This window comes from Podarcis liolepis (genome assembly GCF_965112155.1).
Source record: "Podarcis liolepis genome assembly, chromosome: 10".
Lineage (NCBI taxonomy): Eukaryota > Metazoa > Chordata > Lepidosauria > Squamata > Lacertidae > Podarcis > Podarcis liolepis.
In genome coordinates this window covers 72447261-72473235 of record NC_139562.1, presented here as the reverse complement: position 1 = coordinate 72473235, position 25975 = coordinate 72447261, and the positions used below count along the sequence as shown (strand labels likewise).

Sequence of the window (25975 nt, the reverse complement as noted above, 5' to 3'; positions counted from 1 at the left end):
TAAGGCATCTTCCTGTGTCCCTAGAATATTTTTCCAAAGTAGGGCTAATTACACATACACATTAGACATACAGCACATTAAAAAAATACATTTGGGTGATGACTGGCAGCAGAAAAACCACCCATGTTTCTTCTCCTCCAAAATCTGAGCTTTTCAATAGAGGTAGTTCACACTCTCAGTTGCCATTCTTTGTTGTGTACAGTCATCAACCAATTCAATCAATCAATCAATCAATCAATCAATCAATCAATCAATCAATACAGTATATGAGTGAATCAAGGCTAAGAATTTAGTGTGGTAGTGCTACTGAGGATTTAGTGTGAAATTTCTGTTCTTCTCAAGGAGAACTACTGTATAACCTCAAAAGCTTCTCAATGTTTTTTGAAGCTTTGCCAGCCTTCTCTGAGCTGAGTCACCCGGGACTCTTTCTGAAGGCTTGTGCGCTTTTGTGCTCCTTGGGTATAAAAGCCCAGTGTTGTACTGAAGGCAATTGAGTGGAGCAAATCAAGGGGGGCAGAGCTGTCTCCGAAGTTGGCAATTTAAGGATGTGTACACTCTGCCTTTAAAGCACATGCTTTCCCTCAAAGAATTCTGGGCATTGTAGTTTACCCCTCACAGAATTACAGTTATTAGCAGAATAATAAGAACTTTGTTTTTTGGGGGTGTATTTTGAACGTTCTTCAAAGGTAGAATGTGTATGCAGCCTTTAAGGTGGTTAGGATGGTGGTACCTGAGGTTGAATGGTACCCTTCGCAATGGTATGTTAGAAGAGGTTTGGCTAGTGAGCATCTTTGGGGCAGGATTGGGAGGCCGGCATCCGTTGCAAAGCCAAAGAGACAGGCTAGGGATGCTGGGGGTGTCCTGCCTGCTCTGCTGTCCATCAGCCTCCTTGGCTGGGCTGGCCAAAGTGGTCTCCTGTGTGGATTAATATATTTTGCTAGCGTACAGAAAGAAGAGTATTGACAGGTGTCAAATATCTTCCATCATGGAATTCCATTGGTGGGAAAAGATGACATTTGTCCAGATCTTCCTTTACCACCTTATGTGGGCTTCATAATGCCCTTATGGAGGAGACTAGGGAAACCTGGATTAAAATTAACTCATCAGCTATTTCTCAGGCCATGGGTGGCAGGGACCAGTTGCTCTTACTCACCCCCGCTTCAGTTTGCCCCGCTGCTTTCTCCCGGGAAAACCCACAGTGTAGTGGAAAACTGCTTGCGCTTCAGGGCTGCCTGGCTGTGGGGGAAAAGCGCAAGTGTGGAGGAGCCCTTACTCTACCTAACATAAGCAGGGTTGTTCTGAGGATAAAATAAATAATCCTCAAGTCTGTCACCTTGAACTTCTTGGAGAAGGAGAAAAAGACAAATGGGTTACCTTGCACTTTCAGGTAATCCTGTGGGAGAGGATTTTTTTTAAAAAAATCAATAATTATTTCACAAAAAAATTAATGCAGATACAAAGATGGCCTTTTTGTTTCAGTTTGTGGAATGCATTTGCGTCTCCAACAGGAAAAGTGATGCAGGGTAGTGGAAGATTTTGTAAACAGCACAGGAATCCCTGCATTGAGATGCAGAGTTAGCTGCTTTTGACAATCAGCTCTTTGGTATATTCTCTCACTTTCTTCCTTTTGTTTTTCTTACCCGTCTGGACTGTATTAACCTTGTGCTGCCTCCTTAGTACTGACTGGAATAAGAGATGACAGCCGCTGCCCTTGACATTCGGCATTCCAGTCCATATAGATGAACACTTTGTGGAGTTCAGTATGGAGAAGTGTTTCTTGCACATACAGACGTGGAAAGCCTGGGTCTAATAGAAGCGAGTGTGCCTTCTCAGCATGCTTTTCCCTGAACAGCAAGAGTTTACTTTGCTTCTGGGAAGTCCACATGGCCATTTCGCTGGAGAACAACTAAATGCTGTTCTCTCAGCTTTGCTCCCAGACAGAGAAGAAAAGGAGGGTCTTCCACAGTCCTTTGCAGGAAGCATTCTGACTTTGAAAAGAGCAGCCCATTCAACTATTTTCCACCAGTGAATACTCTTTCAAGTGGCACAGAGGATGCACCAGTCAGTTGCTGGATTTCAGAGGAATAATTTAATGCTGTAAACTTCAGGCCTGGAGACTGAGTGTGTCTCTCCAGACCTCTCTATTTGATCCTTGGGACTCTTTCCAGGCCGTTCCCCACTCCGTGGCTGCCTCCCTTTCCCCCATTGCCCTTGCCTCACATCCTTCTTGCATGGTGTTGACATGCTGGAATTTATTGTTGAACTCTTACCATGGCTCTCAATTGCCTGGATGGTGTATAGAAAGAGATGCATGAGTGTTTGTAGAAACCAGCCTCCTGCACAAAGGTAATATTTATCACTGTGCTCAAGCCACTTTTGTTTCTGGCCCCACCCATCACTGGCACGCCCCCATCCCCTAGTTGCCCAGAAGGGAATGTGGACCTTTGTTACATGGTCACTGGACATGTTGGAAGAGTAGAGTGGCAGGATCCTATCAGAACTAAACTAGTAGTTTAATGTTATCGCAAATACATCTCTATTCACCCCTAGCATCTTTATTTATTTTAAACATTTAAATTCTTCCCCATAGGGACGCAGGGGAGTGTGGGAATGTTCTGGGGTGCAGGAGAGGATATATTGTGAGATTATATCCTAATCCAACTTGTGCTAACAAGTTCCCAAAATATCAGCAGAGTTTATATACATTCCCCTTTAAGTTCGCAACGGTAACGTGTGCACAGGTTCGCTAGAACCTCTATAATAATTACTCTGGTAATTTCCCCTTTGTTCCCTCTTAAAATACAAGACACAACACAGTCTTTATAAAAGTATAAAAGAGTTTACTCACGATCTGTTCACAATATGATCCCAGACGGCAGACAGGCTTAAAAAGGTAAAATACACTTAGAATCTATCTTATAGGAAGATAGCCCTCTCCTCTCTTGGCTGAGAGCCAAGAGGGCATCCTGCTTCTTCGAAAGGTGATGGCAGAGAGAGAGAGATGGCTGCCTGCCCTGTGCTTTTGTCATTTACCTGCACAGGTGAGGCCACACCCACCTCTGGTCACATGCGGAGGAAGTCCGTCCCCAGGAAGTTTACCTGCTTGCTGGACAGACATCCCTCCCCATGTTTCTAACATGTACACTCTAGGAATGTTGTCATTGACTGCTCCTGTGTTTACATCCCACATACCCCTTCTCAGGCAATACAACATATACAAAACATAAACAACTTTATTCAACCACCCAGAGTCCCAGCTTGACACGTAGATTCTGGAAACTCTCTCTTGGTAGGGGTTTCGTCAGGATGTCAGCAGTCATCTCTTGGGTGCTGCAGTAGGATAGCTCCACAAGTCCATCCTGGATCATCTGGCGTATGTAGTGGTATTTAACCCCAATGTGTTTTGTTCTGGCCAGGAACTTCTCACTCTGCGTCAGCTTCAGGCAACTTTGGTTGTCCTCTAGCAAGCTGACAGGCCCTTTTCTCACCAACCCAAAGTCCTTTATGAGTTGATCAAGCCAGGCGATCTCTCTGCAGGCTTCTGTTGCTGCAACGTATTCTGATTCTGTGGAAGATAATGCTACACAGCTCTGTTTATAACTGCCCCATGAAACAGGTCCATCCCCAAACATGAAAACATGACCACTTGTTGATTTATAATCAGCATTATCCCCAGCCCAATCAGCATCTGTATACCCAACCAACTTAGGGTCTTTGACGGCTGGTAACCTTAATTTACAATTCATGGTACCCTTCAAATATCGCACCACCCTCTTTACACCTGCCCAATCATGCTCAGTGGGAGAATTCACTTTTCTGCTAAGAATCCCCACAGCATTAGCTAAGTCAGGTCTGCATGTGGTAACTAAATATAAAAGTTTACCAATCGTCGACCTGTAGTCATTGTTGTCTGGCAACTGCTTCGAATCCTGCTGATTCTTCAGGAAGTCAGTAGCCATCGGTGTAGCAACTGGATGTGCGTCTTGCATCTGCATGTGCTCAACTAGCTCGTGGATCTTCTGTCTTTGGCTGAGAAGAAATGAGCCGTCCTCTTCTCTTTCCACCTGGATCCCGAGGTAGTACTGGACATCTCCTAGCTCCTTGACCTCCACCTCCTTGCTAAGGTGTTTTACTATCTGTGTATAGTCTTTCTCACTTGCTGTGGCAATAATCAGGTCATCAACGAATGCTAGGATATATGAGAATTGTCCATTATTTGACTTACTGTACAAGCACTTGTCAGCATCGCCTTGCTTGTACCCAAGTTGCGTCAGCATTTTATGCAACTTCTGGTTCCAGGCTCTGGCAGCCTGTTTAAGTCCATAAAGTCCTTTCTGCAATTTGCACACTAGATGTGCCTCATGTGGTTTTACAAAACCTTTAGGCTGTTTCATGTAAATTTCCTCTGAAATCTGCCCATGTAGAAAAGCGGTAGCAATGTCTATGTGTTTCACCCTCATTTTCTTGGAGGCTGCAATGCTTAAAAGCATTCTTACGCTGCTGTACCTCACAGTTGGTGCAAAAACTTCATCATAGTCTTCACCAAAACGCTGTGAAAATCCCTGTGCTACAAGTCTAGCTTTGTAGCGCTGCACTTCTCCTTCTGACCCCTTCTTAACCTTGAAAACCCATTTACTGCCAATGGCCTTCTTACCGGGAGGCAGTTCAGTGAGTGTCCAGGTCTTGTTCTGATGCAGTGCATCCATCTCCTCCTGCGCGGCCTTCCTCCAGAGACTGGCTTCTGCAGCTGGCATCTCCTGTATCTCTTCCCAAGTGGAAGGTTCCTGTGGAAACGCCGACCCTGCAAGGTAGGACAACCGTACTGGTGGGACACCTTTGTTGGTTCTGGATGAGCGTCTGACTTCTGGTTCTGCGACCGCATCAGCTTCCTCATCCTCCTCCAACGCAGGCATGTCCCCATCTGAGTCCTCATCTTCATCTCTGGTGCCGCCAGGGTTCTGGTGCTCTGCGTCTTCTGGTGCGTCACCTGTAGGGGGCGCTGTAACACTCGAAGGCAGATAATTACTTCGTGGGGTCTCAAAAGGGAAATATACAAACTCTTGAGTCCTTTCTGACTCATTGGAAGAGTCCACAACAGTGTTCTTAGTGTCTACTTTTCCATATTCATCAAAATAAACCGCATGGTATGCATTTGTCTTACCAGTTTGTAAGTCCATAATTCTGTATCCTTTGCCTCCAGAAGCATATCCCACAAGGATACCTGCTTTTGCCCTGGAGTCAAGCTTGTGTCTGTGTTCCTTGGGCACGTGGAAGTAACACGGACTTCCAAACACACGTATGTGCGACAGATTGGGAGCTTTCCCATGCCAAAGTTCAAATGGTGTGCGCTCTGCACCTTTAGTTGGCAATCTATTCTGCAAATAGACCGACGTGTACACTCCTTCGGCCCACAGCTTGTGTGGCAAACGTGCATCCTTTAGCATGCACCTTGTCATGTCCATAATGGACCTAAACTTTCTCTCAGCTATGGCATTCTGCTGTGGTGTGTAAGGAATTGTGGTGACGTGTGCAATTCCTTCCTTGGCCAGGAGAGCCTGCATTTCATTTGAGCAGTACTCACCTCCATTGTCGCTCATTAACACAGCTGGAGCTCTCTGGAATTTGTTCTTGACCATGGCAATGTATTCCTGGAGCTTCTCCACTGTTTCACTCTTCTCTTTGAGGAAATATACAACACAAAATCTTGAAAAGTCATCCAGAAATATTAAAATATATCTATTCTTTCCCAGTGAGGGAACATTCATGGGTCCACATATGTCAGTGTGCACTATGTCAAGCACTTTGTTGCTTCTTTGTTCTGCACAACGTGGAAATGAAGGTTTTACAGCCTTCTCAGTAATACAGCTTATGCACTTTGCTGGAGCTTTGTTGCTCTGCTTTACCTGCAAACCTCTTACAAGATTTCTTTTCTGTAGATCCAGAATGAGGCTGGCGTCCCTGTGTCCTAGCCTTCTGTGCCATAAGTCCAGATCTGCTTCATCCTTCTGGCTGGAATATGCCACTTTTGCAGACTGGTTCTCTGAAAGATCAAGCTCATATACACCATTTATTAGCTTTGCTTGAGCAAACACTTTGCCATTTCTAGTCACTTTACATTCTCCATTTCCAAATGTGACCTGGAAACCTTTCTTGTCCAAAGTGGACACACTGATTAGATTGCAGCTCAGCTCTGGAACGTACAAAACTCTAGAGATTGTGTTCTCAATGCATTCATTGTTTATATTGCATTTCAGGCTCATGGAACCTGCACCTTTTGCTTTAACAATGTTGCCATCTGCAATCTCAATTTCAGGTCCTTCTTCATCATTTATTTCATTAATCTCATTAAAATAGTCCTTTTTATATGAAAAATGCGAACTCGCTCCTGAATCTAAAATCCATTTGTTACGTTTATTTTCACGATTCTGGACAGCTAAGTTCCTTTCTTGCAGTAACCATGTGCATTCACATTTCCCCTTCTTTTCCCCTTTTGGCTGAAAGGGGTGGGGTTTCTTGGCTTTAGGAGCTCTGCAGTTCTTTGCAATGTGTCCTTCTTTGTTACAATTGAAGCAAATCACTTTCTTAGGCATCTCTTTGGACTTTGTACATTGCTTAGATGCATAACTGCTGTCCTTGCTTCTAGCATTTCTCACTGGAGATTCACCTCTATCTCTGCATTCTTCTTTTAAATAACCAATCAAGTCTTTAAAAGTCAGACCTTGTCTATGATCCATCAAACTTACAAATGCGCCAAAGCGTGGTCCAAGTGATGATAACAAAAATGCTATCTTTGTATCCTCATCAAAAGCTTTGGGAGTCAGATCAATTCTTTGAATAATCTCAGTAAACTTGTTGATGTGCTCTGTGAATTCCTCTTTTGAATTCATCCTCAATCTGGTTAATTTACACACCAAGTTTCTGAAGCTGTTTATGCTAGATTCTCCATATACGCGCTCAATATCTCTTAAGATTTGAGATGCATCATCTGTACTATTTATTAATGATAGCTGCTCATCACGAAGTCCACTCAAAATTATGTGTCTAGCTTCACTGTTCATGCGTTTCCAAGCACTTATCTTGGCTAAATCCTCCTCAGACGATCCTGTAGGCTGAGGCTCTAAAGCTTCCAAAATGTGCTTATAATCTAAACATGCTATCAAGCGCTGCTTCCAGTGTATGAAATTGTACTCATTCAGCACAGGCATTCCTAGCTTTGCATCACTATCAAAAGCTGCTCTAGCCATCTTAAAATCCAAAAATTTGAAAATTCTTCAAAATTTCAAAATTTCTCAAAATTTTAAATCAAAATCTCAAAAATCTCAAAATACAAAACAATTCTTCACTGCCTTGGGTCACTGTGAACTCTGAGGGAAGGGGGGGTTGCTTAATCCCCACTGCACAATGGAACAAAGGACCATGTGCTTACCAGGAAGTTAACTCAGAAAAATACTACTCAACTTAAAATCACAATCCAATGCAATCCTTCAAAAATACGCAGAAATATGCAATACTGGGCCCATAACCCTTTGTGGGAATGTTCTGGGGTGCAGGAGAGGATATATTGTGAGATTATATCCTAATCCAACTTGTGCTAACAAGTTCCCAAAATATCAGCAGAGTTTATATACATTCCCCTTTAAGTTCGCAACGGTAACGTGTGCACAGGTTCGCTAGAACCTCTATAATAATTACTCTGGTAATTTCCCCTTTGTTCCCTCTTAAAATACAAGACACAACACAGTCTTTATAAAAGTATAAAAGAGTTTACTCACGATCTGTTCACAATATGATCCCAGACGGCAGACAGGCTTAAAAAGGTAAAATACACTTAGAATCTATCTTATAGGAAGATAGCCCTCTCCTCTCTTGGCTGAGAGCCAAGAGGGCATCCTGCTTCTTCGAAAGGTGATGGCAGAGAGAGAGAGATGGCTGCCTGCCCTGTGCTTTTGTCATTTACCTGCACAGGTGAGGCCACACCCACCTCTGGTCACATGCGGAGGAAGTCCGTCCCCAGGAAGTTTACCTGCTTGCTGGACAGACATCCCTCCCCATGTTTCTAACATGTACACTCTAGGAATGTTGTCATTGACTGCTCCTGTGTTTACATCCCACAGGGAGCAGGGGATGCTCCAATCAATATAGTAATTAAAACAGTTTACCATAAAACCAATAATTAAAGCCATTGACAAAATTAGATTGCAAAACCAAAGCCAAAACACAAACACTTAGGAGAAGGAACACAGAAGAAATGTGATTGTTCCTTCTTCAGTTTCTGCCCCCCCCCCAAGTTCTCAGTTGGTCATTGAGAAAATAGTATGCTGGTGGCGCTGTGGGTTAAACCACAGAGCCTAGGGCTTGCCGATCAGAAGGTCGGCGGTTCGAATCCCCGCAATGGGTTGAGCTCCTGCCCATCTAGCAGTTCGAAAGCACGTCAAAGTACAAGTAGATAAGTAGTTACTGCTCCAGCAGAAAGGTAATTGGCGTTTCCGTGTGCTGCTCTGGTTCGCCAGAAGTGGCTTAGTCATGCTGGCCACATGACCCAGAAGCTGTACGCCGGCTCCCTCGGCCAATAAAGCGAGATGAGAGGCGCAACCCTAGAGTCGGCAGAGAGAGAAGGGGAGCTACCCCACTTTTTAACAGTATTGTCTTTGCCTCCCTCCCTTGCTCATAAGGCAGTTGGTGGCTGAAGGTCCTTTGAAGAAGTAGGGACAGTCCAGTCCAGTCTTGTTTGCCTGCCTGTCTCAGTCCACTGTTCCTTCCTACAGGGGAGTTGCTGCTTATTCCTAGAAACAGAATTGTAGAGTCCGAAGGGACCATGAGGGTCATCCAGTCCAAGCTGCTGCAATGCAGGAATCTTTTGCCCAAACAGTGGCTTGAACCCACAACCCCAAGATTAAGAGTCTTGCGCTCTACTGATTGATTTTCCAAGATAGCACTGGGCTGATGCAGCAACAATGGTTGTAAAGGCGAATATTTGGAAGGTTGTAATCTGCAGAAACTGCAGGCAGCCTTGCACTTTGCCAAGATGATATGCAGTGGCGGATGAAGGGCAGCTGCTCCTCATACATACAGAAGTGGGTAGACCAGGGGATCAGTAAACTGCAAATCTCTGAAACTCCTTTGAGGCATAAAATGGCTTGATTTCTGTCACTTCTTTGTGCCTAACAAGAGCTGTGCCTGTTAGTGATTGTGTATGGAAACTTGAAGGCCGAGATTGGCCCTAGATTACCGGTAACTGTATACAACCACTGGGACAACTTCAAAGCTCAGTGCCCAGCCTGATAAACCATAGCTTAGCAGTCAGGAAGAAGCCACAGCACCATCAGCTTCCTTCACGTCCTCCCTTCCTTGCCAGGCTGAAGTTGATTTAAGATCCTGGCAGTCAGCTGATATTAAGCCGCAGTTCCTTGTTTGGATGTGAATGGCTAACTGTAGCTTGAAAAGCATTTTTGTTTAACTTCAGTGCCAAACATGAATGGAGTGAATAATACATTTCTCTTCAACTGCCTTCTTCCTTCATAGGCTCTACCTTAAGGGGCTGAACCCTTCCAATTTTAGGGGTTTGGCAGGTCCCATCAGGCCTTCTCTTGGCTGCAACAGGCCTTGCCAGGGCTACCTGTTTGGCCTTCCTGTTGAACCTGGCTAGGCCTCACCGTGGCTGTGGTAGACTCTGCTGGGCCTCCACATGGTTATGGCAGGCCTTGTGGCCTCCTCCCACCACATAACATCACATGTGCACATCATGCATGGGACGTCACACACATGCCATGGTCTCTCCTCCAAGTTGGCTGGAACTGGGTCCTCCCATCATTGAGGGAATTAGCAGCTGAGCATTTTGCATCTGCATAATGCATGAATGACAGACAAACACTGTTCACAAATGGCAGGTTAGGGACCTGACACAGGGCAAAACACTCAAATTAGGGTGCATTTCCCATCACTTGCAAAATACTTTTCAGTGGTACCCATGAACCTTCTGTCTGTGCAAATAAAATGCAAAGAAATTAGATTGGATTTTGACAACTGGCATAACAGCAGACTGCTTCTTACAATGCGTTTTCCTGTTTAACCATTAGTGTGTACTTGGTGGATAATGAGGAACTGCTTTGGCTGCAAAGAAGAAAGCCGTCATTAACTACCTTTCTCCAACAGGGATCAACTAAGACCCAATCAGGCATGTTCTAGCTCCACGAGTAAACAGGAAGTAACTAATTAGGGGAACAGAAGTTGCTTTAACAGGCAAAGCCAGGAGGAAGCTGCTGACAGTGTTGGGGTGAAGGGAGCCTGTCCTTGAACAGGCGGTCTGAGCTGAGCATGGCAGGATCTTATTTGTGAGGATAAATCTTGCTAGATTTGATGAGGAATAGAGCACCGTTTTCAGTGCTGTGCAGAGCCGTTGTGCATAGTTTCCTGAATTTCCAGGCATGGTCCAGGAATTACGGAAGTCATCCTGGCTTCTGATTTGGTCCTGTCCTGGAACGTCCCTATTTCCTCCGCCAGCACCAGTACCATCACCACGAGCTCGGGGAAGAAGTTGAACCAAGCAGCGACCATGGTGGTGGCGGCTGTGAGAGAGCGTCCTATGGCCTTTCTATCCTCCTCGCTTGGGCAGCTCATAGCAGCTGCTGGAGAGCAGGAGAGGAGGAGGAGGAGAGGCTGCGGCCGCACTGGCTCTGAGGGGCAGGCAGAGACAGGGCTGCCCTGGGAGGGAAGGAAGGGCAAGCAAAGCAGAGGGCAAGGAGTCTTGCTTTTTTTTTTAATGCGTTGTGCATCCGTGTCTAATCCTGCCCCTTTCTAAAATTTATTCATTGGTGGGTTTTTTCCTTTTTGCAAATCTACCAAAGAATAAAATAAAATAAAATCAGAATTGAGAGGTTTTTCTCAGGAGGGTGGAGAGCATGTTTTGGCACTTGCCCTTTTTCTGATAGGATATGCTTTGCAGGGGGAGTTGGGAATGGGGGGTTGAAGAGGGTCAATTGGGAAGAGTGAGAAATGTCTCTATTTTCATCTGAGGACTGTTGGAGGGTGTGACACTATTTTAATTCTGCATGCTTTAGCTCAGTGCTGACGTTTAAACCCTAGAAGGTTTTTGCTTACAAAATTCTGACATCCTGATACTAGCACCATGAAATGATGAAGCTTTATGAAGAGCTTCAAATAATATTGTCACACACTTTTTAAAAGTAGGAATTTGCAGTTGTATTGGAAGGTTTAAAGGTGGTTTACTCTAGCCGTGGATGAATCCTAGATGGATCTAGTCTATTTCACTTTTGCATGTGTTCAATCTCATAATTCCATTCTTTTCTTTTTCCATGTTAATTTGTGATCTCTCTTCCTGAAAAAAGTGTGGAATTCTGCATTTGAACATTTATTTAAATATTATTTTGCAACTTATTTTCTCTCAAAGCATTCATTTTTACAAATGTGTTTTCCCTTAAAAATGCATTTTATATTATTTCTTTGCAATGAAGGCTGTGAGACAAATATTTTGAATAAATAAATATTTTAATACTGGGGAGTTGTTTTTGTTTTAGCTGAAAACTGTGTCAAAATTAGGGAAGCACAAAACCACTGAATAACTTAAGTTTTGCTCTACAAATTAGTCAATGAAGTGCAGATCAGGCACAAAACTTGGGTGGAAGTTTGGTTCTGTGTAAAAAGATGTCTGGCCATTAATTTTCACTCCAATAGACAGAATTACATTTTGATTACTTCTTCAAGAGTTCTAAAAGTTCCTTGCAATATGACTCTATTGTGGGAAGCCTAAAATGAAAAGACTATCTGTGACTTTTGTGCAATCCTTTATCATAGGGGAAAGCTAACTCTTAGCTCTTGTGAGTGTGGCTTCCCTGGGTGGGACTTTGGGGTAGGGCAGCAGAATGGTCTAGACTGTGTGCGTGCACTGCTGGTGTGCCGACACTGACCTGTCCGCTATCCCAGTCCTGCCCAGGGATGCCAGTGTTGGAAGGTTGCTCTTGGGATGCTACTGCACACATGCAAATGATCGCTTAAGGTTGCAGTCATGTGGTAGCCAACCTACATGTGTGGACTCCTTGAAAGGCTAGCAGGTTAATACAGTTGGTGGGCTGGGTGCCAGCTATGGGCAACCTGGTGGCCTCCAGATGTTGCTGGACTCTGGCTCCCATTAGCTTCCCATTACAGCATGGCCGGCGTTCAGGGCCACAGGTTTCTCATCTCTCTACATGGCAGCACATCTCCTTTGCCTTGTTCTCTTCTTGGGTCTCCGTCCATAGTAACTTTGCTTTACTCTGTTATGGGCATGGCCTGAAACATGACTTGTCCATACCAATTATGACCAGATGGCAACAGTGCAGATGAACCCAAAGGAAGGAGAGAAAAGTGGGACCATCTCATTCATTAGAGCTGTGCTGTGCTGCTGCTAATATGGTCTCCTGGGGCACTTGAAAGGTCTCCATGCCAACCCACCTCCCAGAACACCAGCAGGAGAGCAGCAGCACTGGGGAAGTCAGGGTTAACCTTTCCTCTGTGCCGGGGGGGGGGGAGCTGTGCCCTTCAGATGACGCTGGATCACAGCTCCCATCATAAAAGGTAAAGGTAAAGGGTCCCTGTCAAACTTGACTATGGGGTGTGGCGCTCATCTACTTTTCAGGCCAAGGAAGCCAGCATTTGTCCACAGACAGCTTTCCGGGTCAGTGGGTAGCATGTGACAGAAACCAGAGTGCACAGAAATGCCATTTACTTTCCCCGCCACTGCGGTACCTATTTATCTACTCGTGCTGGCATGCTTTTGAACTGCTAGGTTGGCAGAAGCTGGGACAGAGCAACAGGAGCTCACCCCGTCATGCAGATTCAAACTGCTGACCTTCTGATTGGCAAGCCCAAGAGGCTCAGTGGTTTAGACCACAGTGCCACCCGTGTCCCTCACGGCTCCCATCATATTGGCATCCTGGCTGCGTCTGAAACGAGCTGGAGTTTCTGGAGGGCCACAGGATACCTTTTTCTGCCCAGTGTCTTTTGCTGATGTGATTCCTCTCCCATCCAAAGCTATTTGCCTCAGAGCAGAAAAAAAATGCAGGCACTGGTATGAGGCTAATAGTACCTTTGGAGGGGAAGAGTTTTAGATTGCAGAATTGGCAGGGGAGAGTGGTTAGCTGCTTTTAGGTAAAAATGAAAACATCGGGAGATATGATTATGGGCTTCCTACTTTTGGCCCTGACAGTAGGATTCCTGATTTGTCTTCCTTGTGAGCATACCAAGAAACTAGTAGCGTAAGGAGGGTACCTGTGGTATTCTGCCCTCATTGCAAACTGGAAATGGATTCAAAATGCATATTAAAGATAATGGAATATATTGATGGTTGTCATTTTGCAAGCTTCTCTTTACTGAATGGGATAATTAGGCATGTTCACAAAAAGGAAGCTGGAAAAAGCCAAATACTGGCTTGGTCAGTGTCTGACTGAGAGCATCAGACCAGGCTGAGTGGCATCACTGTGATTTCTCATTCTGGCATCCCTGCAGCTGGGAAGGGACGATGGCTCAGTGGGTAGAGCACATGCTTTGTCTGCAGTAGGTCCCAATCTTTGGTACCTCCAGTGAAAAGGATGAGGTAACCAGTGATGAGTGGGACCTCCCTGAGATCCTGGAGAGCCACTGCCAGTCAGTGTACACAGTATTGGGCTAGATGGACAAGTCATCTGATCTTGTATAAGACAACTTGATCTCTGGGTGTGTGTCCTCAGCCTAATGCATTAAAGCATCTTTGGCAGTTGAATCCTGCTAGCAGGAGAGCAGAAAGCTGAGGGCATGTGTGACGGACAGTGGATTTTCATGTAGCACCTTTTGAGCTGTCTTATTATAGAGCAGCAGAGGAAGTCCATCTTAGCCAGAGAGGTATAAAATCAGGAGCCTGCCTTGAATGTAGAAATGATTGGCTCTGGCGCTCTGAGGAATGTTCTGGGATGCTCTCAGTCAGTGTGTCATTTTGTGGCAGATGAATGTGGAAGCTGAGCTGGTGAGGGCTTTGCTTAATGCAGGGATGGGGAATCCAAGGCCTTCCAAATGTTGCGGGACTACAACTCCCAGCAGCCCTGACCATCCCCCATGCTGCCTGGGGTGGACAGGAGTTGGAGTTGAGCCACATCTGGGGGGCCACAGCTCCCCCCACCGGTTTAACATGTGGCTTTGTGGGGAAAGGAGGAAGCCTATTCTGTGGCTGAGGAGGAGGAGGAGGACTGGCCGAGGTGTTGCAGTTGTCTTTGCCTGGCCCTTTCCACATCATCTTTTCATTTACATGGGTTGTACCATCCTGAGCTGCTGCTCGTAAAGTTGCACCGATGCAACAGAATTCCAGTCTTGAGCCTGATCCCAGATGTCAGTTAGAGTAGCACCAAACATTATACATGATGTGGGGATGTAGCCCCAAATGACATCCCTGCCTTGGGCTCTTCCCCACTTCTCTGTCATGTCCAGCCACACTTGCCCATGCCATGCTGTCATTCACCCTGTTGTGCATTTGAACTCTCACACCATCAGCATCTAGGGATCAGGTGTAGCAGCAAAGAAAAGCCATGAGGGGAGGCTGTGGTGACATGGGGGGAGCATGCCTGAACATTATAGGGAGAGCTGGGAGAGTTTGATGTGGACCAGCTGTTTTTGGCATCAGCCCTGCATCACCGTTAAGACCCAATCCCCCCGTTTTTGTTTTGAAAGATTTAAATTGATTTAGTCCTATAAATGTCAATACGGCTAAAATGAGTTCAGGCTGAAGTGTTCTCTTGAACTGATTTGTAGTTCACAGCCAGAGCTGATATTGTTTTATTTATATCCTTAGATTTGTTATATCAGGCTCCCTTGCCCAAATGAAAATGTAATCTACAAATCACTTGAATGTGGCTAGGATCAAAGCATAATAGCAGGTTATGTATGAGCTGCCTTAAAAACCTGTGTGGCATGAAAAATGAGGCATAGGTAATCAATAGCTGGTTACTGTGCTTTGTATTAGAGTGATTTAATTGCTCACATCTAGATTTTCCTTCCGCTTGAAATTTGTATGAGACCTTTTTCGTTTTCTGCCATTGGCTCTTGTCCCTGTAACTGACCAGAGGAGCTTCATTCATAAAACATAACGTGTTTAGAGGGAACTTTATATACACTGTGATTTGGGACACTCATTTCCTTTAAGAATTCAGTCTAGTCCTGTTTAACCCCCCCCCCCCCCCGCAAACTCAGGACAGTTACTCAAAAGTCAGTTTATTTATTAATGAGATTTACATGTCACTCATTACATATATTTTCTGGGAGGCTATAAGTGATAATTATATACAAGTACAATGAATATTTTCTGATCTTTTGTTGGTTGGTACCCATTAGGCATTGTAACAAGACAGGCAGGCACAAGACACAAAGCAGCCATGTCATTGCAGCACCGTGGAGAGCTCCTTGTGCCTACTGGCTCCAACAAAGCCCGGGCGGGGGGGGGGGGGGACTCCACTAAGGCCCTTGAACATTTGCCTCCAGTGCAACCCTCCTAAGTTTGAAGAATGGAGATTCTTACAGGAACAGACACCACTTCTCTTTTCTCCCACCCGAGTAGCTCCCATGTGTCAGGAGCAGCAGTGCTGAAGGCCCTTGGGCTCAGGGAAAAGTGCTCCCCAGGGTTCTGGCTCCAGTTCTGCAGGTTCTTGTCTGCCAAGTCCAGACTCAGGGCTTGCCCACACTTCCACTTGTGGACTTCCCCCAAGGAAACCCACTCTTTGCCGCTGAAACGGAGCAAACGTCAATAAGGGTTTCTGCAGATTGCTGTTTGCTCTGATTCAGCAGTAAAGATCAAGTCTTCCTGGGGGAGTGGAGGGGGCAAAAGAGCCCTGCTGTTCAGGCAGGGGACAAACCCAGAAGTGGACACCTGGTCACCAGCCTCAGGCTCAGCATTAGAAGCCCAGACCAGTTTAGGAGGCAGATGCTGGGTAGGCTTGGGTTCAGCAGGCGTATCTCCGACCTTAAGGTCAGGGCTGTGGCACTGGTGCAAATCCACTTCCAACCCTCTTTGCAAAGTGGGTGTGGCACCAGTTAGTGAAAATGCCAGTGCCACCATACTGTGAACTTCAGATAGCTCTGAAACAGGTGAATGAGGCAAGGCTGACCTGCCTTTGTTGCTTCTCCATAGCCTCTGGCTGGCAGAGGTATGTTGCCTTTTACATGGATTTTCCATTTAGCTGAGATGGTTAATACCAATTGACGGTTTCATTTCTCTTGAGATCTCATTGGTCTGTGCGGATGTAAAATAGACTTGGGGAAACTGGACTGATTTGCTGAGCACATAACAAATTTGTGGCATGAAACTGGTCTCTCTTTCTTACTATTTTATTTAGAATTTTCAAACACTCACTACATATTTAATTTTCACTGTTCTTTCTAGTACATGTGAACTTCCCCTCCATCCCTCCATGGTTTCCTTATTTTCCCTTACCCTGCTGCATATTCTAACTTACGTAACATCCCACTTTCATCCTAACTTAATATCTTTTAACAATAAATTTATTTATAAGCTTTTACAATATACAAAATAAAAATAATCACATTCATTCTCTTATTTTGACTACCCTCCCATTCTTTCTGTGGTTCCTTCTTTATATTTTAATTTACTGCATATACAAATTATACCAATTTGTTATACAGTATTGGCCTGAATATAAGCGGCACTCCCCCCCCCCCCCAATTCTGATCGTGAAAAGTTAAAGTGTGGCTTATATTTGCAACCTTAAAAAGGTATAGGGACCCCTGACCATTAGGTCCAGTCACGGACAACTCTGGGGTTGCGACGCTCATCTCACTTTACTGGCCAAGGGAGCCGGCGTTTGTCCGCAGACAGCTTCCAGGTCATGTGGCCAGCATGACTAAACCGCTTCTGGCGAACCAGAGCAGCGCACGGAAACGCCGTTTACCTTCCCGCCGGAGCGGTACCTATTTATCTACTTGCACTTTGACGTGCTTTTGAATTGCTAGGTTGGCAGGAACAGGGACCGAACAACAGGCGCTCACCCCGTTGCGGGGATTCGAACCTTCGAACCACCGACCTTTTGATCGGCAAGTCCTAGGCTCTGTGGTTTAACCCACAGCGCCACCCGCGTCCCTATTTGCAACCTTACACCGCTGGAAAAGCGGCGCAGCTCCCCCCCCCCCCAAGAGCAGCCCAGGAGCGTGGGGAAGGGCAAGCCCACCCACCACTCCAAAGCCTCCCTTGAGCCGCTGGAGAGAAGGGGGAAGGGGGGGGGAAGGCTGCCAGCAAAGCGGCATGACTCCCCCCCCCCAGAGAGCACCCTGGGAGTGCGGAGAACGGCGCCCTTCCTGTCCGCAGCTCCCAAGCCTCCCCCGAGCTGTCAAATTTTAAAGGTGCAGTTTATTTGCAGGTGAGGCTTATATTCGGGCCAATACGGTATATGTTATTATTTTATTATTATTACTTTGCATTTTTTACATTAACCCTGCTAATGTCTTAATTTGTTTACAATAACTTTATGCTATAAATGAGTTCCATTCTTTCTTAAAAACTTTATCTTCTTGATTTCTTGTTCTTCCGGTATATAACATTCTATCAGCAGTGGTCATACAGAAATACCTTTTTATTTTGCTTAGGTAACTCTAATCCCATTATTCCCCAAAGAAAAGCCTCTGTTTTCTTAATAAAGGTTAACTTAAACATTTTTTAAAATTCATTATCTATCATTTCCCGGTAGACTTTTGCCTTATTGCAAGTCCACCACATATGGAAAAAGGTACCTTCTTTTTCTTAACATTTCCAACAAGTACTCGATTCAGTTTTGTACATTTTTGCTAGCCTATTAGGTGTTAAGTACCATCTACACATCATTTTCACATAATTTCCCCTCAAATTATAACAGGCTGTAAACTTTATATCATTATTCCATGATTGCTCCCATGCCTCTATTGCAATATTATGACCAATATCCATTGCATTCTAGCAGGTTTCTCTTTAATTGGAAGATTTTCTTTATTTTAAACACTTCATTCAGATGTTGATACTGTAACCAAGTTGTTAACCTTCCTTGTAACTCTTCAAACTCTTTTAATTTAATTTCACTACCCTCCTCCTTTAGTAAATCTCTATAGGTCACCCAATTTTCAGTCATATTTTTCTGTTTCACCTCTATGGCTTCTAATGGTGAGAGCCAAAGTGGTCTTTTGTTTTCCAAAAGCTGCTTACCGTATTTTTCGCTCTATAACACGCATCTGACCATAACACGCATGTAGTTTTTAGAGGAGGAAAACGAGGAAAAAATATTCTAAATGAAACAGTGGATGTATGATTTTTATGGTTCATGCTGTGGCCACAGACATGTGATCTGACAGTGAGTTTGGGGTAGCCCAATGCAAAAATCCTGAGGATCCATGTGGATCCGTGCTTTGTAACCACGTTTTAAGTGGGGAGGGAAGGAAAAGAACTCAAGGGACAAGGAGCTTTTCCGCGGGGAGGAGGGAGGGAAAGAGCACTGTTGCTTTAAAGGTATACTTAAGGTATTTGCCCTGTGCCTGGGTTTTTTTTCCCATTTAACAGTTTGCAGCCTTTTCCTTCCGCTCCTTGTTTTGAGGCGGAATAGATTTGAGCAAGTGAGGAGGACTTGGGATTGCAGGGGATTTGCCATTAGCTGTGTAAAAGTGCTCCTCCTTGCAGCCTGAATGGTAAGCAGCCACCAGCAGCAGCAATAGAATGGAGCACAAAAAAGCGGTAGGGGCACTAGGACCCAGACAATGCTCAAATCTATCCTGCCTGAAAACAAGCTGCTCCATCCCAGCCGATCAGCTGAGACGCGGGGGATTTGCGAAGTTTTCCCCTCTCCCTCATGCCCTCCCCAGCCTTTTTTTTTTTACTTCCTGGTTTTCACTGCGTGGCTCAGAGCTAGAGGTTGGTTTTATTTTGCTGCTGGTTGCTTAAATTTTATCTTTCCTGCCGTCTCTCTGCAGCCTCATTGCTCTGTTTAGAGAGCGCGCAGACCTTTGCAAGCGTCTCTCCCTCCCGTGTAAGCGGCTGCTGCCGGCTTTGCTGCTATGGCTTTCCTTCCCTCCCTCCTTCCTGGCTCCAGGTCGCTTTAAAGAAAGCAAAGTGAGAGCCTCGTAGAGCGTGTAAGTGGCTCCCGCTTTGCCTGACTGACGGCAGCCATGGCTCTGATCCGTGCATTCGCTCCTTAACACGCACAGGCATTTTCCCTTACTTTCTCGGAGCAAAAAAGTGCGTGTTTTGGAGCGAAATTTACGGTATATTTATCTCATATTCTATATAGGTTTTTCCTAATTATATGCTTCAAAAAGCATCTGTGTACTTTTGTCTTCCCATACCACGTGCCATATGCGTGCCAACCAAAACTGTTTTCGTGACCTTCTAGGTCTAAAATATATGGATTCCTTAAAGACAACCATTCCTTTAACCAGACATGACAAGACACCTCATAATATATTCTCATGTTCAGCAGAGTATCCTAACAGTATCTAAATTATTTTTCACTGCTGTTTACAGTTCAAATCCTACTTGCATATTAATCTGGATACTATATTCCTTCAAATATTCTACATAAGCTTTCCACTCCTCCCTAGACACTGACTCCTCCTGATCTTTAATTTTCATTGTTAAACATCTGTCAATTTGTTTGCCAGTCTTCCTTGGTTGGTATTTCTTTGTCTTTCCACTTTTTGCTCTTGTTGCTGTCATCACATATAGTAATAAACTGACCAACTTATTGGGTTATTTGCATTTTAAAAAAACTCCAGCGATGGTCTCAACATCTCTGTCAGAATAAAGGAGGAGAGAGTGTTTCCTCTCTGCCTCCAGCCTAATTAGTTAGAAAAGATCACTAGAGCATTTGACCGGGTTATTTCCCTCCCCCCATCTCATAATCCTCCTTTTGTTCTTTTCTTAAAGAAGCTTTAGTGTAGTTTTTTTTTGTACGTTTAATTCCTGTTCACATGTAAATATAGATCACACGCGTGTCTCTAAAGATTATGGAAGCCCCTTTTAGCTGAGGAGATCTTTTAATAGCATTGTATGCTGTTAAGCAGTTAATCAGGTTAAGGGGAAAATGTCTTATCTGCAAGATGAGAAGTGAAGTGTCCTCTCTTCAGAGGGAAGGAGGAAAATTACCTGCTTTCAACCATTTGTTCTACAGTGATTACAAGATAGGCAAGATGAGAGCCATTATGTTGTTCTTAGTGTTTACACTTGAACAATCGTGCTTATCTATCTTGTAGAAAAGCTATTTCCTGAGAGTCCATCACACTCTATAGTGCAAGGGGGGGGGACTTCAGGCTCAGGGGCCAAATGTGGCCCTCCATCTTCTCTCTCCAGCCCATGGAGAGCCCATATCCACACCCCCATTTGCTCAGGCCACGCCTCTTGGCAGCCCTCTTTCCATGTGTTCTTGACGTCTCTGGCTTGCCAGGTTGGAAGGTGGAGAAATGAGTGTAGAGAAACCTTAGTGTGGCATTGTGAGTTGAGTTCTACACTAAAGTATCGCATGTGCAGACATTTCTAGTTTTTGCCTCTAGTTCCTTGAAGGCTGCCCCTGAGTGAATGTGGACTTTGGATGGAAAGAGGCTTCGCTAGCCCTCCTCTAGCAGGGCCAAGAAGCAACCCGGCCTTAAGGTAAAGGTAAAAAGGTAAAGGTACCCCTCACCATTAGGTCCAGTCACGGACGACTCGGGTTGCGGCGCTCATCTTGCTTTACTGGCCGAGGGAGCAGGCGTACAGCTTCTGGATCATGTGGCCAGCATGACTAAGCCACTTCTGGCGAACCAGAGCAGCGCACGGAAACGCCGTTTACCTTCCCGCCGGAGCGGGACATATTTATCTACTTGCACTTTGATGTGCTTTCGAACTGCTAGGTTGGCAGGAGCAGGGACCAAGCAACGGGAGCTCAAGCCGTTGCAGGGATTCGAACCACCGACCTTCTGATCAGCAAGCCCTAGGCTCTGTGGTTTAACCCACAGCGCCACCCGCGTCCCGTAAGGATGTAAAATGGTGTAAATGGCCACTTGCCAAGAAAATCTGACACATTTGACATATTTCACTTCCAAAGAGAGAAGTCCCCCAAAAGGATTGGGAAAAACAGGGCCAGCCCAATACATTTTGGCACCTGAGGCAGACCCCAAAATTGTGGGGGGCCCCCAGGGAAAAAGGGGTGAAGAAGATCTACATTAGGAACAAGCGGAAAAGGAAGATTGACACCAACATCTGCTGCCCCAGTGTATCCTGCTGCCTGAGGCAGTCCCTTCCCCATGCCTCATGGATGGACCAGCCCTGTGTAAAAAGGAAGTGGCTGAAAGGCAAAGGCAACAGGGTCAGACCTCTCCAGAATGCTCGGAAGTTGTTTAAAAACACACTATTAGGAGCTCAACAGGAATGTTGATACCAGGAATCAGAACCAAGATGATGCTTGCATCGTTACTGAGCAGAGTCCAGGAAGCTGGAGGAGGCTTATTCCCTGACAGTGGTGCGTGGAATTACCGGTACATTCTTGTGCAATTCTTGGTGTATCAGTGATGGTATCAGTTATCTGAGCCTGGCTGCATGTTCCACTTGCCACACAACACATACACAAGCTCTAATTGTTGAGAGCTCCTGAAAGGTGCCTCTTCACAGGCAAGGAAAAGTGGAGGAATTTGCCCTGACACCAATACGGCTAGGGAAGGAGGCACAGCTAGCAGGTGGATCTCAGTATCTGTTTATCTCGCTTAGCTAATATCTGCTGATCTTCAACTGCCAGAGCAGATTGTGCTGTGCTGAATTTCCAGAAGGCTTGATTTTTGATGCAAAAACGTTTGTCTGCTGTGGGTGGTGCAAAATTCTCGGCTTTCCACTCTTCCAGTATTTCCCCATGTCACTTCACCGGTATTGTTTCCCCTCCTCCTGTGCAGCTTTAGCACCCCCCACCCCACCCCACCCCACCCCACCCCACCCCAAAGGGCTGCCCTTACTGCACGGTGCATTGTGGATTGTGAAGTGAGCGTGATGATGTCATGGTGCTTTGGAGCAAGTCAGACTTTACTGTGTGATGATGTGGCTGAGATGATGTGGCTCCCATTGCTGTCACTCTGATATTGGGGGGGGGTGTGCAAGAGGCAATTTGTGCCTGTGGCCCTTGGCCTTCCAGCACTGAGCAGTAAGAAGGTCATCCTGATCCAATGTTAGCCTCGTCCGTTATGCATGACCAGTGGGGCAAAATCTTCCATCCTCATATTCCTTTCAGTGGAATATGCATCAGTACCACAGCTATGCTTGCATTTTGTCCCCGCTGGTCAGTGTTGCATAATGTGTAGCCAGGGTCCCCCCCCCTAAAAAAATAAAGTCAGTACAATAGCATAAAAGCAAAGGGTGTGTGTGTGTAGAGACCATGCTTTGGTTTCCTCTGGTCATCAAAATGGATAATGGAAGAAAGTACGAAGTGTCTTTGCCATTGTTGAAGAACCACAAATTGCAACGATTGGAAGGAGAACATTTATAAAACTGTCCTGCTGAGCCAAGTGGTTGTCAGAGGGGGATGGAACAGATTATCACCATTTATGGCGCAGAAGGAGTGTGCTCAGTGCAGTCAAGCAGGGCACCAGAGCAGCAAAAGGGGTGATGCCCCCCTTCATCTTTAGGTGGTCTTATAATGTTAAGATTAGTACAGTTGCTGCAGTTGTACCTGTGCTTTCCAGATGAAGGAAGATCCTGTTATGTTGTGTGCTTGAGAAATTCTTACAACATTGTTGGACGACACAGATACCTTTTCACTGTCAGAACAGTACAAGGCAGTGCATCGTGGAAGCTATCTGGAAATGAACATCTATCTATTTTTGGCCTTGCTCTCTGTGTTACTGTTAACCTTTTCAGCTGAATCTTACAAATTGATTTTGGTATGCTTCCTGGAATACTTGGAAAAATGTCAGCCTTCCATTAAGAAAATTATGCAGGTTAACTCTTAGTTTGGTTTTCACTAGAAAAAGACCCCTTCAGCTCCTAGCATTACAGCTCAGACTCACCGTAGTCTTTGCAAAAATGCAAAAGCTGAGAGGAAAGGCCGGCAGGTTGCAACCTAGATTTGCCTTCTGCCTTGCTACTGAAGGGGGAAGGGAGGCAAGCACAGCTTTCCCTGCTGGTCCCTTTACTGTTATCTATAGACATCTTCCCTTCTATTCTCCAACTCCAACTCTCACATCATGAATCAATGTCATTTTCTTCCTCGGTTGGAGAAGGACCCCCCCCCCCCTAAATAGGCATTGTAAACCCTTCTGGAAGCATCCATGTTTATCATAAGAAACAATGTGTCGATATTTCTCTCTCTCTGCAATGGAAAGTCTGTTCAATAGCATATTGGATTCATTTTACATGGCATTTCATATTGTTTCATCAACTGAGATGATCACGTCCCTCTGGGGTGTCTAAGAAGGGGCTCTTCCCAGCAAAGCTAGAAACAAGGCGGAGAGGACAACTCACTATTTTTGTTTGTGAGCTTTCAGATTCCCTTTTTGTTACATCTAACCTGTGATGTGCTAGCTACCAACTGCACTTTGTGTTTCTAAGGGGTGTTTATTTAGTAAATTTAATGCAAAAGGACATTATCACTATAGTGGAGGTTTTTGGTTTTTTTATTTAAATTCCCCGTGAGGCTTGTACGAAGTCAGGCACATTGTGCTGCTGCAGAAAGAATTGCACTGGCTGCCCACCAGGTGCTGGGTGAGCTTCAAGGGCTGGCATTGGTGTACAAAGCCCTGTATAGCTTGCGACCAGGATCCCTACAAGTCGCCTCTTTCCTTACATCCTCAGCCAATCACTGTTCTGCAGGAGAGGCATCTTGCAGATCCCGTCCTGTCAGGAGCAGGGCTGGAAGAATACGTCAATTTCAGTTCTTTCGGTTTTTCATTTCTCTAATTTTGAATTCAGTTCTCCAAATTTATGTAGCAATTTTATTTTTAATTTATTAAAAAAATTAAAATCCTAGTGAGAATTATTTAGCATTTTAGTGCAAATTTCTCCTAATAAACACATTTTCGTGGGCAGTTTTGACTAATGGACACATTTTTACAGGGAATTCCTCAACATATAATGTATTTTTGCATGTTATTTTCATTTGTTATGCCCACTTTCTCCTAATATTTGCACTTTTGTAAAGATCATTTGGTTGGAGAACTGCATTGCAAAAGTTTGGATGTTTTGGAAGGTGGAAATTTGCTAGCATTTAAAGCAGGATGTAACTGAATCAAATTCACCCCCACCCCTAATGCAGAAGTCCATTCCACACCCCAGTGGAGTCGGCTGTATGGTGAGACCCTTCTAGTTCCTGGATCCAGGAAGGATTCAGATTCCTGGAGCAGTCAGGCTAGCTTCCTGCTGAGGTAACGGGTCATTAAGGTAACAAAGGAAGTGGCTTGGTGCCAGAGAACAAATTGGTGGGGCTGCCTCCCTTCACTTTCTGGTAGTGAGAAAGACAAAGAGTTGAGTTGAGTGAGCTGGAAGCTGGAAGCAAGGCTGCAGGCTGGGAAGCCAGGGAGTCAGAGTTGTGCCTGGTTTTTGCTGGAATCTCAGGCTGTGGCTCTGGGAGAAGCAAGACCCTCTTGGGGTGTGAATGCTGTGAGCCCCTCTCTCACCTCTCAGAGACTGGGCAAGTGAGCAACCGTGTGTGTTTATTCTGTTGTAGATAGCTTTGGGATGCCTCATTGGAAGTGATTTATAAATGAAATAAAAATAATAATAGGCCAGTCAACAACAATATGGCAATGCCTATCGATCAATGGTGATCAGTGCTGATGTTCTCCTTTCACATGTGACATTCGGGGCAAATGTCCCCCATTGCTCTCCTAAGAAATGGTGTGCCTGATAGATATGGATTTTGTTCATCAGCATCTTTATGGCCACTTCTCTTGAAAGAGAGCTCTGCAGACTCATAGACTCATAGAATTGCAGAGTTGGAAGAGTCATGTAGTCACAGCCCTGCCCTGCAGGAATCACAGCTCACATTTATGAGTCACTTTGAGTATTTGTGCTCACTCCTTTGAATGGCATTCCTGCCCATGAGCATTTTGTCTCACAAGCACTGCCCCTTCCTCTGGCTGGACGTTGGCAGCCACATTTCCAGAAGGCGAAGCCCACACTCTCAGAGTTGACGCATTTGTTGCCAGTTAGAGGAAATTTGGGCCCAAGTCTCGTTTTCTATGCATTTTCATTTAAGTCCTGATACTTTGTGACCCTTGTGCATTTTGTCACATCCATGTCCGCCCAGACACTGGCAGTTCAATATTTCGTATATTAATGTGTTTCCTCCCCTTTGATGTTCTACTGATGCATTGGGATTAAATAGAAATGTAAATATATCATAACTGAAGCATTATTATTATTGCTTGCAGACAGAGTACCACTTTGAATACACGGAGTGTGATAGCAGTGGGTCCAGATGGAGAGTTGCAGTCCCAAATGTGGAATGTTCTGGTTTACCTGATCCTGTCAAAGGGAAGGAATGCAGTATGTATTGATGCTTTCTTGTTACAAATCTCATGTAAAGCTTGCCATTTCTAGGTTTGTTTTTTGTTGCTTACATAATCAAGCACGACTTAGGATGTGATCAAATGCCCATTTATTTGAGAGCAAACCTCACTGAGCTCTGTGGGCCTGCCTTCTAAGGAAACACACGTAGGGATATTCTGTAGATACATTTGAAAAATCAAGTTGATATCTAGAGGGGTTTGCTGCTTCTTACTCTTTGAATATACTTACTCTGTGGGTTATTCTTAGGTTTTTGCTATTCTTAAAACCAGCCCCTTTCTCTAAAATTTTATTCTCTGACAGTGACAGCCTCCTCTCACATGTTTATAATTAAATGAACCCTAGTCCGCAGGTTTTTCCTCGCACAAGATTAAAAACTTAATTTTTAAAATTAGTTTGTTAATGCAAGTATAAAGCTAATATTTGCCAGAACGATGCTGTTTTATTTTGCATTGCTTAAAAGGTGGG

At 44.9% G+C, this 25975-nt stretch overlaps 1 protein-coding gene across 1 annotated transcript in view; it reads left to right on the top strand.

Annotated features, from left to right (window-relative positions):
* Positions 1–25975, top strand: part of ELAPOR2 (endosome-lysosome associated apoptosis and autophagy regulator family member 2) — a 93295-nt gene that overhangs the window by 21686 nt on the left and 45634 nt on the right. The window contains exon 2 of the mRNA XM_083464011.1: positions 25372–25486. Coding sequence (XP_083320137.1) covers positions 25372–25486 — 115 coding nt within the window. The remainder of the gene's footprint in view (positions 1–25371; positions 25487–25975) is intronic.